The 12,815-nt window shown below is 36.2% G+C and overlaps 1 protein-coding gene across 1 annotated transcript in view; it reads right to left on the bottom strand.

Annotated features, from left to right (window-relative positions):
* The window catches only part of LOC105468751 (ring finger protein 169), a 94,645-nt gene that overhangs the window by 33,418 nt on the left and 48,412 nt on the right, over positions 1-12,815 (bottom strand). Inside the window, exon 3 of the mRNA XM_011719076.3 lies at positions 1,141-1,287. Coding sequence (XP_011717378.2) covers positions 1,141-1,287 — 147 coding nt within the window. The remainder of the gene's footprint in view (positions 1-1,140; positions 1,288-12,815) is intronic.

Raw genomic sequence — 12,815 nt, 5'->3', positions numbered from 1 at the left:
GAGTTCAAGACAAGTGTGGGCAAAATGGTAAAACCCTCTCTCTACAAAAAATACAACAATTAGCTGGGTATAGTGGCACAAGCCTGTAGTCCCAGATACTTGGAAGGCTGAGGGAGGAGGATTGCTTGAGCCTGGGAAGTTGAGGCTGCAGTGAACCATGATCACACCCCTGCACTCCAGCCTGGGCAACAAAGCAAGACCCTGCTCCAGAAAAATAAAAATAAATAAACCCAGAAGCACAAAGAAATTAAGTAACCTGGCCAAAGTTGTACAAACAGTTACAATGCTGGGACCTGTGTAAGAGGAAGACTGCTGATCCAGAGATTTTTTTTTTTTTGCCCCCACTCGGCTATCTTGCCTGTCATTATAGATGGTAAAACTTTATCGATTCTAGCTGCCCAGAAAGATAACCTGAAATATTAACAAGCCTGAATCACAAAATATTTTAAAAGATAGGAGTCTAAAGATGTGCTAAGTACACTCACAAACAATATATGTCCAATCCAATATGACTTACTAAAGAAATAAAACTCAATTGTGATTATCCATTTGGGTATAATTAGTGGATCCTCCAAAAGTGCTTCCTTATGTAAGTTAAATACACAACTTGCAACCTTTTCTAGTAATTTACTTGGTAAATAAGTAATGAAACAAACTCAGGCAGGATTTGGCCCAGTTAGAAGTCTAATTAAATATAGACTAAGTATCTAAACCTACCTTATATCTACACTGTGCTGCTTAGGGTATTACAACGAATAAAGGAAAGTAAAATACATGCTTTAAGAAAATCTAGTTGAGGACAGAAGACAATGTACAAATCTTAAATGTCAAATAACACATAAGTCAAAATAACAACATACATATAAATCTTATCACAAGTAGTAAACTATACTAGGTTTTTCCTTTCACTCACCTGCTTTTCCCACTGTTCCTTCATCTTCCCACAAGTCTTAATATCCCATTCAAAAATTATTTTCTCAAGCTCTGGCCTGAATGTAAGTTCTTCACTACTTTTAAACTGCACAGTCAATGACTGTTACTGGTCTCACAGTTTACCAACACAGGTCTTTCAGGTCCAGGTCACCTGGGCTAACCACTGATTTCTGAGGCAGGTATCCATTAAAAAGGTGATTTACTTACACGTTCCAGATTTGTTTTCAGTACTAATGGTTCATCTCTTTTTTTCTGTTCATCCATTTTCCTTTTCCCTGTTTCTGTATCCTCTGGTAACAGCTTGTGGATTTGATCTTCAGAGGGTTTTTCCTCTTGTAACTTTTCTTCTCTCAGCTAAAAATACAAATAATGCAAACACAGTCGAGTTTTAGGCAACTCTAAACTTAAAAACATATTTTACTCTGTAGTTTATTAGAACAAACAGATCACATGGCAGTTTTGAGACTATTTTTCTTATCAGATATAGAGCCCTCTTGATTTCTAAGTAAATCTACCTTTACTTGGCTCTTGCCAAACATACTCTTCAGGGCTAAAGATTTAACTGCTCTGCATTGTTAAGCAATATGAAATCATATTCCCATAAGCCAGATGTAACTGCATTGGACTAGAAGAGCAGAGATGGCCACAGAAAGCCAGAGAAGCTGGATGAGGCCTCCTTAGCAACAAAAGAATGACTTAATGCAGTTCTAACGTCCTATATTTTTATGCTGTTATCCTGCAGTTACAGGATAAGTCAAGATACACAGTCTACAAAGAAATTTTGTTTTAATTTTATAATAGTAGAGATGGGATCTCACTATGTTGCCCAGGCTGGTCTTGAATTCCAGGGCTCAAGCAATCCACCTGCCTAGGCCTCCCTAAGTGCTGGATTACAGGCATGAGCCACTGCACCTGGCTGTACAAATTTATGGCAGAGAGATATGCTCTTTATTTTGGGGAGGTGGCATGGCATTATCAAAATAGCATGGGCTTTGCAATAAAACCTTGGTGACCAGGAGCAAAGGAAGCATCATTTGCTTGTCTTCAAGAAAACAGGGATAGTGCAACTTACCCTGCAGGAGTAAATGAGATAACAATATAGTAGCATTTATTAACAGAGTCTTGCTGTGTACCTATAGTACATCAAGACTCCATTTCTACTTTTTTCCTTTTTCCTGTCTAGAGTTTTAATAACATTTAAATAAAATGATGTATATCAAAGCAATCATAGGCTACTAATACTTTTAATTATTCTTATGAAAAAATTAAGCTAAAGAACAAATAAATATTTTTGATAGGCTGCTGCCTCTGGGTTCAAAACAAAACAAACAAACAAAAACAGAAAAAACCCCACAACAACAAAGCCTTAGTCTTATCTTTCTGATTTCTGTAGGTCTGATTTTTGTAAGCCTGAAATAATCTTTAAGATATTAGTCGAATTCATGAGGTTAAGAATATGCAAAAAACACCAAACACAATGCTGTGCCAGGAGGAGATTAAAATTAAAAAATGTACTACCATCTCTGCCCAATCCAAACAGGAACACAGAGGGAAGGAAAGCAAATCCATAGCTGGGGAGAAAACAAAACTATAGTCTACACTAACTGCCTACTTAAAAGATTTAAGGTCTTTTGAAGATCTTAGATGAGAAGACCTTATTCAACAACTTGACTACAGGGGTGGTTTACTTTTAGAGGACAGAGGAGCATAATGGTTCAAAAGAGAACAGGTTTTAGCATCATTGGAATTATCATTTACTGAACTCTGTGTGTCAGGTGCTTAGCCAAGCACTATGTCTACATTGGTTTAAGTGTTAGGTAACATGTTTAAATTCACACTGCCATAGGCATGGGGAAGGAATGCAAATCAAGGTCTATCTCAGCAGTTCTCAACCAAGAATTATTCTGCCTCCCTCCCCAACTTGCCAGAACATTTGGCAAGTCTGGAGACAATTTTGATTGTCACAACTGGGGAAGTGGAGTCTGTGTGCTACTAAACATCCTAAATGCACAGGATAGCCCCCTCTAATATATACATAAATACTGCTATTTTTAAGAAAACTAAATATTACATGTCTTGTTTTATATATCTTAGTGTTATTTTGTTTGGTGCTTAATGGTGTTAACATACTATGTTCTCTGGCTTTTCTAGTGTTTTAGAATGTATCCTTCTGCCTCCAAATAATTTATTTTTTTCTTAATTTTATTTTTTAATAGAGATAGAATCTCACTATGTTGCCCAGGCTGGTCTCAAACTCCTGAGCTCAAATGATCCTCCTGCCTACCAAAGTGCTGTTATTACAGGCATCAACCACTATGCCCGGCTTCCTAATAATTTTTACCACCGCTCTCAAAGTTTTTGACAATGTACTTGGGTTGCTGGCAAACAACATTTTCATTGCAATGCTGAGCCACTGCTAACAGACCATTAGCTAAAAATTTACAAAAGTGAAAAAAAATCATGTATCCATTTAAATATTCAAATGAATCATGTTGGTGTTTTCCAATATGGAGTTCTATACAAGTTTTCATTTCTTTGTTTTCATTGCTTTTGGTTGTTATTTATAAGGATTTGAGAACTTGGTCTCTAGAAGCGAGTTTTTATACTGAAAAAGACTAAGGGAGGGTCAAAAAATAGCTTTTTTTTTTTTTTTTTTTTTTTGAGACGGAGTCTCGCTATGTCGCCCAGGCTGGAGTGCAATGGCACGATCTCAGCTCACTGCAAGCTCTGCCTCCCGCATTCACGCCATTATCCTGCCTCAGCCTCCCGAGTAGCTGGGACTACAGGCGCCCGCCACCACGCCCGGCTAATTTTTTGTATTTTTAGTAGAGACGGGGTTTCACCGTGTTAGCCAGGATGGTCTCCATCTCCTGACCTCGTGATACACCCGCCTCGGCCTCCCAAAGTGCTGGGATTACAGGCATGAGCCACCGTGCCCGGCCAGAAAGTAGCATTTTAAACGTGAATAAAAAATATCAATTGCTGTTGTTTGTTGAACCCTTCTATGTTCTAGGCATTAAGTTTATCAAACTTACCTCATTTAATCCTTAAGGACTCTGTTTCTATTTATTTATCATTACTATTTTATAGAGACGAAAATTAAGACTCAATGGTTATTTCTCAAATCATAGACATTAAATACTGAAGAGCTTGGATTTTAAAGCAAACCATTGGCTTCAGATACTGGTTTCTCAACCTCAGCACAACTGACATGCCGGGCTCTATAATTCTTTGTTGTGAGGACCAGGGCAGTCTGAGAAGGCTTATGCATTAATACTTCTGCAGGGTGTAGAAGGACAGAGCAGCACAACCAAAAAAGACAGAGAGCCAATATAAAGTGCTGCAATAGTTAGCCCATTAGTTGGCTACAGGTATATGAAATGTATCTCAAGACTGTCAGTCTGAGGTGAAAAAAAAGGAAGCATGTATCTATTGGCTCCCACATCCCACTGACCAAAGTGTGCCCCATGGAGTGTTAAATACTCCACAATGATTGGCTTGTACAACCTGAGTAAGTCCCCATGGTAGGTACTGCAATAGAGACAACAGAGCAGAGAAGCCGTAGAGCTAAAAAGCAGCAGGACCCTAAACAAGGAGATAGAATGAAGCCATCCACTACTGTAAATGAGGTCATTTTTACTCCTTCCATTTTCAGATGCTAATTACTAGAGAAAAGTTATTGACATCTGTACATTAATCTCATAATCAGCCACACTACCAGGATTACTAAGCAATTTTTTTCCTGAAAAGAATCTTTACTTTTCCCTCATTAATTTCTAAAACTAAAATTTTAAAAATCAAAGCATAATATACACACAGAAAAGTATACAAATAAAGGAATGATAAATTATCCATTCACCACCACCAAGATCAAGAAACAGTTTATTACCAATACAGCCCTTATGCTTACCCCTCACCCAAAAGTGAGTGAACTATGGTAGAAACCATGATTCTGGTTTCTAATACCAAAAAAAATCATTTTACCTATTTCTGAATTTTATATAAGTGAAGTCTTACATGCTTACTGAATCTTTCTGCCTTCACTCAATATTCTATTTGTGATATTCATCCATGTAGGTACAAGCAGTTTATTATTTCTTTTGCTGTATAGTATTGTGTTGTTTGACAATAAAACAATTTAACCATCCTATTGTTGATGGATATTTAAGTAGTTTCTATTTTTGGCTATTTATAAATTGACTGCTAAAAATATTATGGAATATGTATGCAGGTATACACAATGTTCTCTGGAGTGTATCTTAGAACAGAAACTGCTGAGTCATAAGGTATGCAGCCACAGTTTTCCAAACTGGTTATACAAATTACATGCCTCCCTCCCCAGTGTAGAATGACAGTTGCTCCCAGCTTTGCTGACACTCAGTACTATTTGTCAATTTTAGCCATTCCAGTGTGTATATATTGGCACTGCATTATTATTTTAATTCGTATTTCTCTAATGATTAAAGATGTACAACAGCTACAACAGCTTTACATGTTTATTATGCGAAAATCCTCTTTTATGAAGTGCCTATTGATATCTTTACCCTTTTTTCTTTTAGATGTTTTTTTTCCTCTAGTAATTTGTAAGAGTTCCTTATATTTTTTGGATATGAAGCAGTTGTCAGGAAAAATATATGAATACATATATACATATATCTTATATGTATGTACGTGTGTGTATGTGTATATATACATGTATACTTTTTCCCCCTCTCACACAGAAGCTTGACTTTCTCACTATCTTAGTACAGCTGTCACTTGGAATATGTGGGGGATTGGTTCCAGGACCCCCACATATACCAAAATCCATACATACTTAAGTCTCAGAGTAGGCCCTGCAAAACCTGCCTAAATAAAAAGTCGGCCCTCTGTATCTGCAGGTTTTGCATCCCATGAATACTAATTTTCAATCCGTAGGGTTGCAAAACAAAATGTGCATATAGATAAACTCACGTAGTTCAAATCTCTGTTATTCAAGGGTCAACTATACTCTTCTGAAGACAAGAAGTATCAGGTTCTAATGCAGTTCAATTTATCACTCTTTTACCTTATGGTTGGTGCTTTTTCTATCCCATTTATAAATGTTGCTTACCCCACTATCATGAGAATATTCTCCCATGTTATCTTTAACAAGCTTATTATTTGACCTTTCAGTCTACATAGAATTCATTTTTTATGTTAAGATATAACCCACATATGACACATATGGAATGTATAGTTCAATGAGTTTTGTCAAATGTATATATCCATGTAATCATTTCCCTAATCAAGATACGGAACATTTCTGCCCTCCCCAGAAAGTCCTTTTGAACCTACTGGCAATCAATCTCCCAAACCACTTAGCCCCAGGCTACCACTAATCTGATTACTATATTAGTTTTGCCTATTATAAAAATATACAAGATGTATTTCTTTGTGTTAAGTTTCATTCACTCAGCATGATACTTTTGAGACTGATTCATCCATGTTACTGAGTTTACTAATAAGACACTTCTTTCTGCGGATAAGATATAACACATTGTATGAATAAAGCACAATTTGCTTATCCACAAGTGTTGGACATTTGGGTTGCTATTTAGTTCTGGGCTATTATGAATAAATCTACTGTGGACATTCATGTCATTTTGTGGACAGGTGTTTTTATTTTGGTTGGCTAAATAGCTACAAGTGGAATTGCTGCATCACACAGTTAAGTGTATATTTAAATTTATAGAACAACAGCCAAAAGGTTTCCAATGGTGGTTATATTTTATACTCCTACTACTGCTGCATGAAAGTGTATCTTATTTTGTGGAATGTCTGTTCAAATCTTTTGTCCTTTTTTTAAACCTTACTACTTAGATTAGCAAGAGTTCTTTATATATTCTGGATCCAAGTCCATTGTTAGATACACATTTCTTAACATTGTCAATAGGTTCTCAGAAACTGAAACTTCAAGCAAATGACATATAATAAAACAATTTTACCATAGGCTAACTGGTATAAAAGAGTTAAGTTCCGACAGCATATTTCTATTCACAAAAAAACACCAAACTTCTAAATAAAGACCCAACTACTTCTAATATTAAACACTGAGATGAATGAGAGCTACACATACATTTAAGAAAGATAAAAACAAGCAAGATAATTATTTACCCAATTTTGGTGAATCAGTGAGTGATAGTGGTTGCAGTAGTGATGCGTTAAATCAAAGAATACATGTTTGCAAAGAAAAACTCTAAAGAGCACCTCCTACCACTATGCAGTGCAAAAACAATGACAGATATGATAGGCTCACTGAGCACTTTCGTACTACATAGTTCATTGTTCTCCATTTGTATGATTATCATATACTTCACAAATTGTTATTTTACAAAAATTTGTACTCATTTATTCACTAATTTCCTAACCTATTTATTCCAGTTCAGGGTTACAGGTGGCCAGAGCCTATCCCAGCAGCTCAGGGCATAAGCTAAGAACAAACCCTTGACTGGACACCATTCCATCACAGGGCACACTCACACACACATACCCACTCACTCAGACTAGGACAATATAGATATGCCAATTCACCTAATGTGCACATCTTTGAGATGTGGGAGGAAACCAGAGTATCCAGAAAAAACCCACACAGGTATGGGGAGAATGCAAACTCCATGCAGACAATGGCCCTGGCTGAGAAGTGATTTTTTTCTCTCATCAATGTCATAATGAAATGATGTTGAACAAAATAACATCATTGTTGAACAATGACCTGCTGTATATAGTATACGATATGGGTCCAATTTCATTCTCTCACCGTATTCTTAAATTCTCTCCATGCAAGGGCAGAAATGCCTGTACAATATTTACCACCAATCCATGTATCTTGAATAATGCTCATTTCCTCATGAAAAATTATTAATATTTATCTTCATAATTGTTTATTAACATAATTACTGATTCTAGGTGATGGATATATGGAGGTTCATTTTTATTATTCTTCCCAGTTTTATGTCTGTTGAATATTATAAAAATCAGAAATTCTGAGATCATTTATAACATCTGTTATGTTTGTTAACAAACCTCAGGTACTGGGTGATGATTAAAATAACTGATGGGCTTATAGGAGCCTATGAAGTGAAAATTCTGATTATAATCTTTTACATACTAAGTAACTACTCCAGAGTATATATTTCCTGTTAGTACTTAAGATGTTAACTAGCCATCCTTGGAATATAGGCTAAAACATATATACATGCCACACTATTTCAAATAAGGCATTTAAAAATATATTTCATAACATCCAGAACATATCTCATATCTCTATCACAGACTTCTAATATAAATTACTTGTGTTTGGTCGGGCATGGTGGCTCACACCTGTATCCCGACACTTTGGGAGACCAAGGCAGGCAGATCATTAGGTCAGGAGATTGAGATCATCCTGGCTAACACGGTGAAACCCCATCTCTACTAAAAATACAAAAAAAAAAATTAGCCTGGCGTGGTGGCAGGTACCTGTAGTCTCAGCTACTCCAGAGGCTGAGGCAGGAAAATGGTGTGAACCCAGGAGGCAGAGCTTGCAGTGAGCCAAGATCGCCCCACTGCACTCCAGCCTGGGTGACAGAGCAAGACTCCGTCCCCGCCCCCCCCCCAAAAAAAATTACTTGTGTTCAATTACTTGTTTTCAAATCCCTTTTCCCCCAGATACTGTGAGCTTCTTCTAATCAGCAACCTATGCATCCTTGATTTCCACTCCCCTACTTGAGTTCCAGATACAGGGTCTGTGTTCAATAAGCTCAGTTCCACAAATATTTACAGTGCATCAGATTCTATGTGTTAGGCAAATTTTTAGTGCTAAGACTATAGTCTTGACCAAAAATGACAAAGTTGCTCACAAGCAGAATGCTGTTGAAGATTGGACTAATTGATTTTTTTTTTTTTTTTTTTGGAGACAGAATCTCGCTCTGTTGCCCGGGCTGGAGCACAATGGCATGATCTCAGCTCACTGCAACCTCCGCCTCTCAGGTTCAAGTCAGTCTTGTGCCTCAGCCTCCCGAGTAGCTGGGATTACAGCTGTGCACCACCACGCCTGGCTAATTTTTGTATTTTTAGAGACGAGGTTTTGCCATGTTGGCCAGTCTGGTCTCGAACTCCTGACCTCAGGTGATCCACTTGCCTCGGCCTCCCAAAGTGCTGAAATTACAGGCGTGAGCCACCATGCCCAGCCTGGACTAACTGATTTTTATAAACGGTCCTTCCAACAAAGATATTTTTTGACACAAACCATACCTATTGTGGTGACTGTTCCATGCTTTGTGAGGAACCACTGTATTCTCAATTCCACCATAAAAGGTTAACAACCAGACAGTGCCATGGGTATAGGGCTTATGGGGGGAGTGCTGCTCAATGGTACTTTAAAGACTAGAGCTTATATATCCATAATTTTCTGATTTTCTTATCTCAACTGGTTAAATGGACCACCATCCAATAATAGTAGACTAAAGAAATAATTTGGGAGTGCCGTAGAACCATACAGTCTCATGGTGTTTAATTAATCCTTCTCCTGACAAGGGGTAACAGGTTTTTCCTTATAAAATAAAATGATGCACATGAAATAGTAAACTATGAGTTATGAACATTTTACTCATGTTCTGGTTATCTCTGGGCCAATGGTTCTCAATCTGGGACCCTAGATTCTAAGGGGGGGTTTCACAAGCTAATAATGGGAATATTTAAGTTAATTTTTAACATATTTTTTAAAATCTAACAAATTAGACACTTATAGTCCATAAGTTTCTATCTATTAAATATCACCCTCTTTGCTTTTTAGAGACAGAGTCTCACTATGTTGCCAAGGCTCCAGTGATCCTCCCGCCTCAGCCTCCCAAGTAGCTGGGATTATAGGCATGCACCACTGTGCCTAGCTTAAGTATCACCATATTAATAAGTAGGCTAAATACACTTTTTTTGATATCTAGAGCTTTTTAATAGCGCTATTAAAATACTTTAAATTCATATGGGGATCATGAAAGGAATATAATACAAGCTGGTAAAAAAGTTGGAGACCACTGCTTCAGAACCACCGATTCAGAACATAAACTAGTTAGATAATCAAACTGGTGTCAGAACATTTCAATTTACTTTGGTATCTAGAACAACTGATGCTTTATATTCTCTATTTCCTGTACTCTCACTTGGCAGTAACAGCTACGGCTTCTATAGGGTCTGACTGGTGACTACTGCTGATGCTATCCACAAAAACAATGTATTTGGGGTGAAAGGACTACTCTTAGCTCCCGTTTACAGCATCCTGAACTCACAGCAAACGATCTCTTGCATACAAGGTAACATGCAAAAAAGCCGTAACTTTTACTTGATATATCACATAAATAGCACCAAAGCATCTGACTTGCTCTATGAGTCTTACCTAATTTTAAAGAAATCACATTTATCATACTATGTTCTCTTCACTTTAAATTCTAGACCACTTTCAAATTAAATGTTAGCTTTAGAATTAAGCATATCTAAATATTTATGCCAAAACAATATTTTACCAATTTTCTCCTTATGTAATAAGATATTTAAAATTACTTCAATACAGGTTTTAAATTATTACATGCATTTTGTAGCTAGGCATATAAAATGAATTGTAGGCATCCAAGTTTACATATAAATTGAACCAGCAGATACCTTATCAGTCATATGTTTAGCTGCCAAGCCGAAAGGCTGAATGAAAAGGGGGACAGTTGCTTACGGGAAGCAGAAAGAGCTCTTAAGTCATCACTGTAAAAAGACAAAGACACATCTTCACTGTCCAAGTTCAAGAAAATTGAGAATTCATTTGTGTTTCATATCAGTAACTTGCCAGCCTCCAACTATGACTTTTTGAGTTTTCTGTTTCTTACCCAAAGGCAGCAAATAAATGGTAGCAACAGAAGGAATTACTTTGTGCTAGATTTTTTAGAATTCCAAATACTAAATATTAATAAGTAATACTTATATACAGTTTACTATGGACCAGGCACTATTTTACAATAACCCTATAAGCTTCGTACTACGATGTCTACTTACAGACCAGAAAACTAAGACATGGAGAACTCAAATAGCTTGCCCAAATTCACATACTATTAAGTGGCAGAGCCAGGATTTGAACTCAAGAAGTCAGCTCTTAATCACACTATTGTTTCTCAGCTTAGGGTAAAATATCTACATCATCTGTATTATGATTTGTTGAACACCTGCATTTTTTAAAAAGTTTGCGATAAACAAAAAAGTTTACTCTCAAATGTAAACAACAAATAAGACCTTAAACCCTGATTTGAATCTGGAAAAATATAACCAAGTTTGCAATTTTAGAGGAACACTCATCACTGAAAGCAGATTACTTGTGAGGTTTTAAACAAATTTAGCTAGAGATGGGCATTTTAAAAATCAGTTTATCTTATGGAATCTTTTCTACATATTATATTTTTAAAAGTTATTTCTGACTCTTGAATGGTTTTGGATTTAGGGAAAATATTGGCATATATGTGATATATTACAATATTTTCTATAATTCTATACAGCCATTAAAATGTTGACATAGATCTATATTAATATGGAAAATTTCATGTGATATGCTAAATTTTAAAAGGGCAGTAAAAGTGGCATGCATAATGTGATCTTAAATCTGTTTTTAAAGTCTTAAGCTTAAATTTCTGATAAATATTTAAACATGTTAATTAGGTGGCAGGATTACTGGCGATTTTCCCTTTCTGCTTTAAAACTTTTTGATAACCTGAATGTTTCTTTCCCAATTAACAGAAATGCACAATTCTGCTTATGTTCATAAGCAGAAAAAAATAAAGCTATTCTAATTTATTAAAAGCCTCACTCATTACATATTTTAACAAAATATTTTATTTTATACTAGAGACAACAGTGGCAACAGCTTCTGGAAAATTCCTTAATTTGGCTTCCAAGTAGTAGTTAAATGATTTTATTAATACTTAAACCATAAAAATAATTATACTAATATAGTAACCTTATAACTACTGATCCTAACCCTAAACAATAAGACAAGGAAAAACAGCACACTGCAGAAATAACCTGAATAACCTGCTATTCTAATTGAATTTGATCGTGTTTTGAATGCTCCAAGTGTGTTCTTTTCTTTGAAAAGCACATTATTTGACAAAACTGTTTCTCCACATCTGGGTAGCTACAAATAGCAAAAGGAGACAACTATATCTAATGTTCTTGGATCCTGAACATCCTATAAATTAACTGTTCTTCCCTCATGTAGTTAAAATTCAAACATTATATTCAGAATTTTTCCTTCTTCTTAATACCACACCTGTTACCTGTACATCTTAAAGATGTACTATGAGATTCTGTACTTACCTTCTGGTTTTAGAGATATTCTAGCACATGCTAAAAGTGGGCATTTCTTCAAACATTATATAACATTTCAAAAGAAAGAAGAAAAAATAGCAATAGTGTAGGAAAAAAAAACCCACTGGAAATCTTTTTTTTTTTTTTTTTTTTTTTTTTTTGAGACAGGGACTTGCTCTGTTGCTAAGGCAGGAGGGCAGGGATGCAAACACGACTCACTGCAGCCTCAACCACCCAGGCTCAAGCAATCTCCCCAGTTCAGCCTCCTGAGTAGCTGAAACCACACCCGGCTAACTTTTTAAAAATGTTTTTGTGGTGATGAGGTCTCACTATATTGCCCAGGTTGGTCTCGAACTCCTGGGTTCAAATGATCCTCCCACTTCAGCCTCCCAAAGTTCTGGGATTATAGATGTGAGCCACTGTGTCCAGCCAAATCCCTAGAAATCATAAAATATATCTAGCTGTATCATGAACCAGCCATATATACATCCTGACACAAGTCATTTCCAATAAGAGAAGGGGCTGTGAAACTAGATGATTAGAAC

The sequence above is a fragment of the Macaca nemestrina genome, chromosome 12 (assembly GCF_043159975.1).
Source record: "Macaca nemestrina isolate mMacNem1 chromosome 12, mMacNem.hap1, whole genome shotgun sequence".
Taxonomy (NCBI): domain Eukaryota; kingdom Metazoa; phylum Chordata; class Mammalia; order Primates; family Cercopithecidae; genus Macaca; species Macaca nemestrina.
This window is presented reverse-complemented; position numbering and strand designations above follow the sequence as displayed.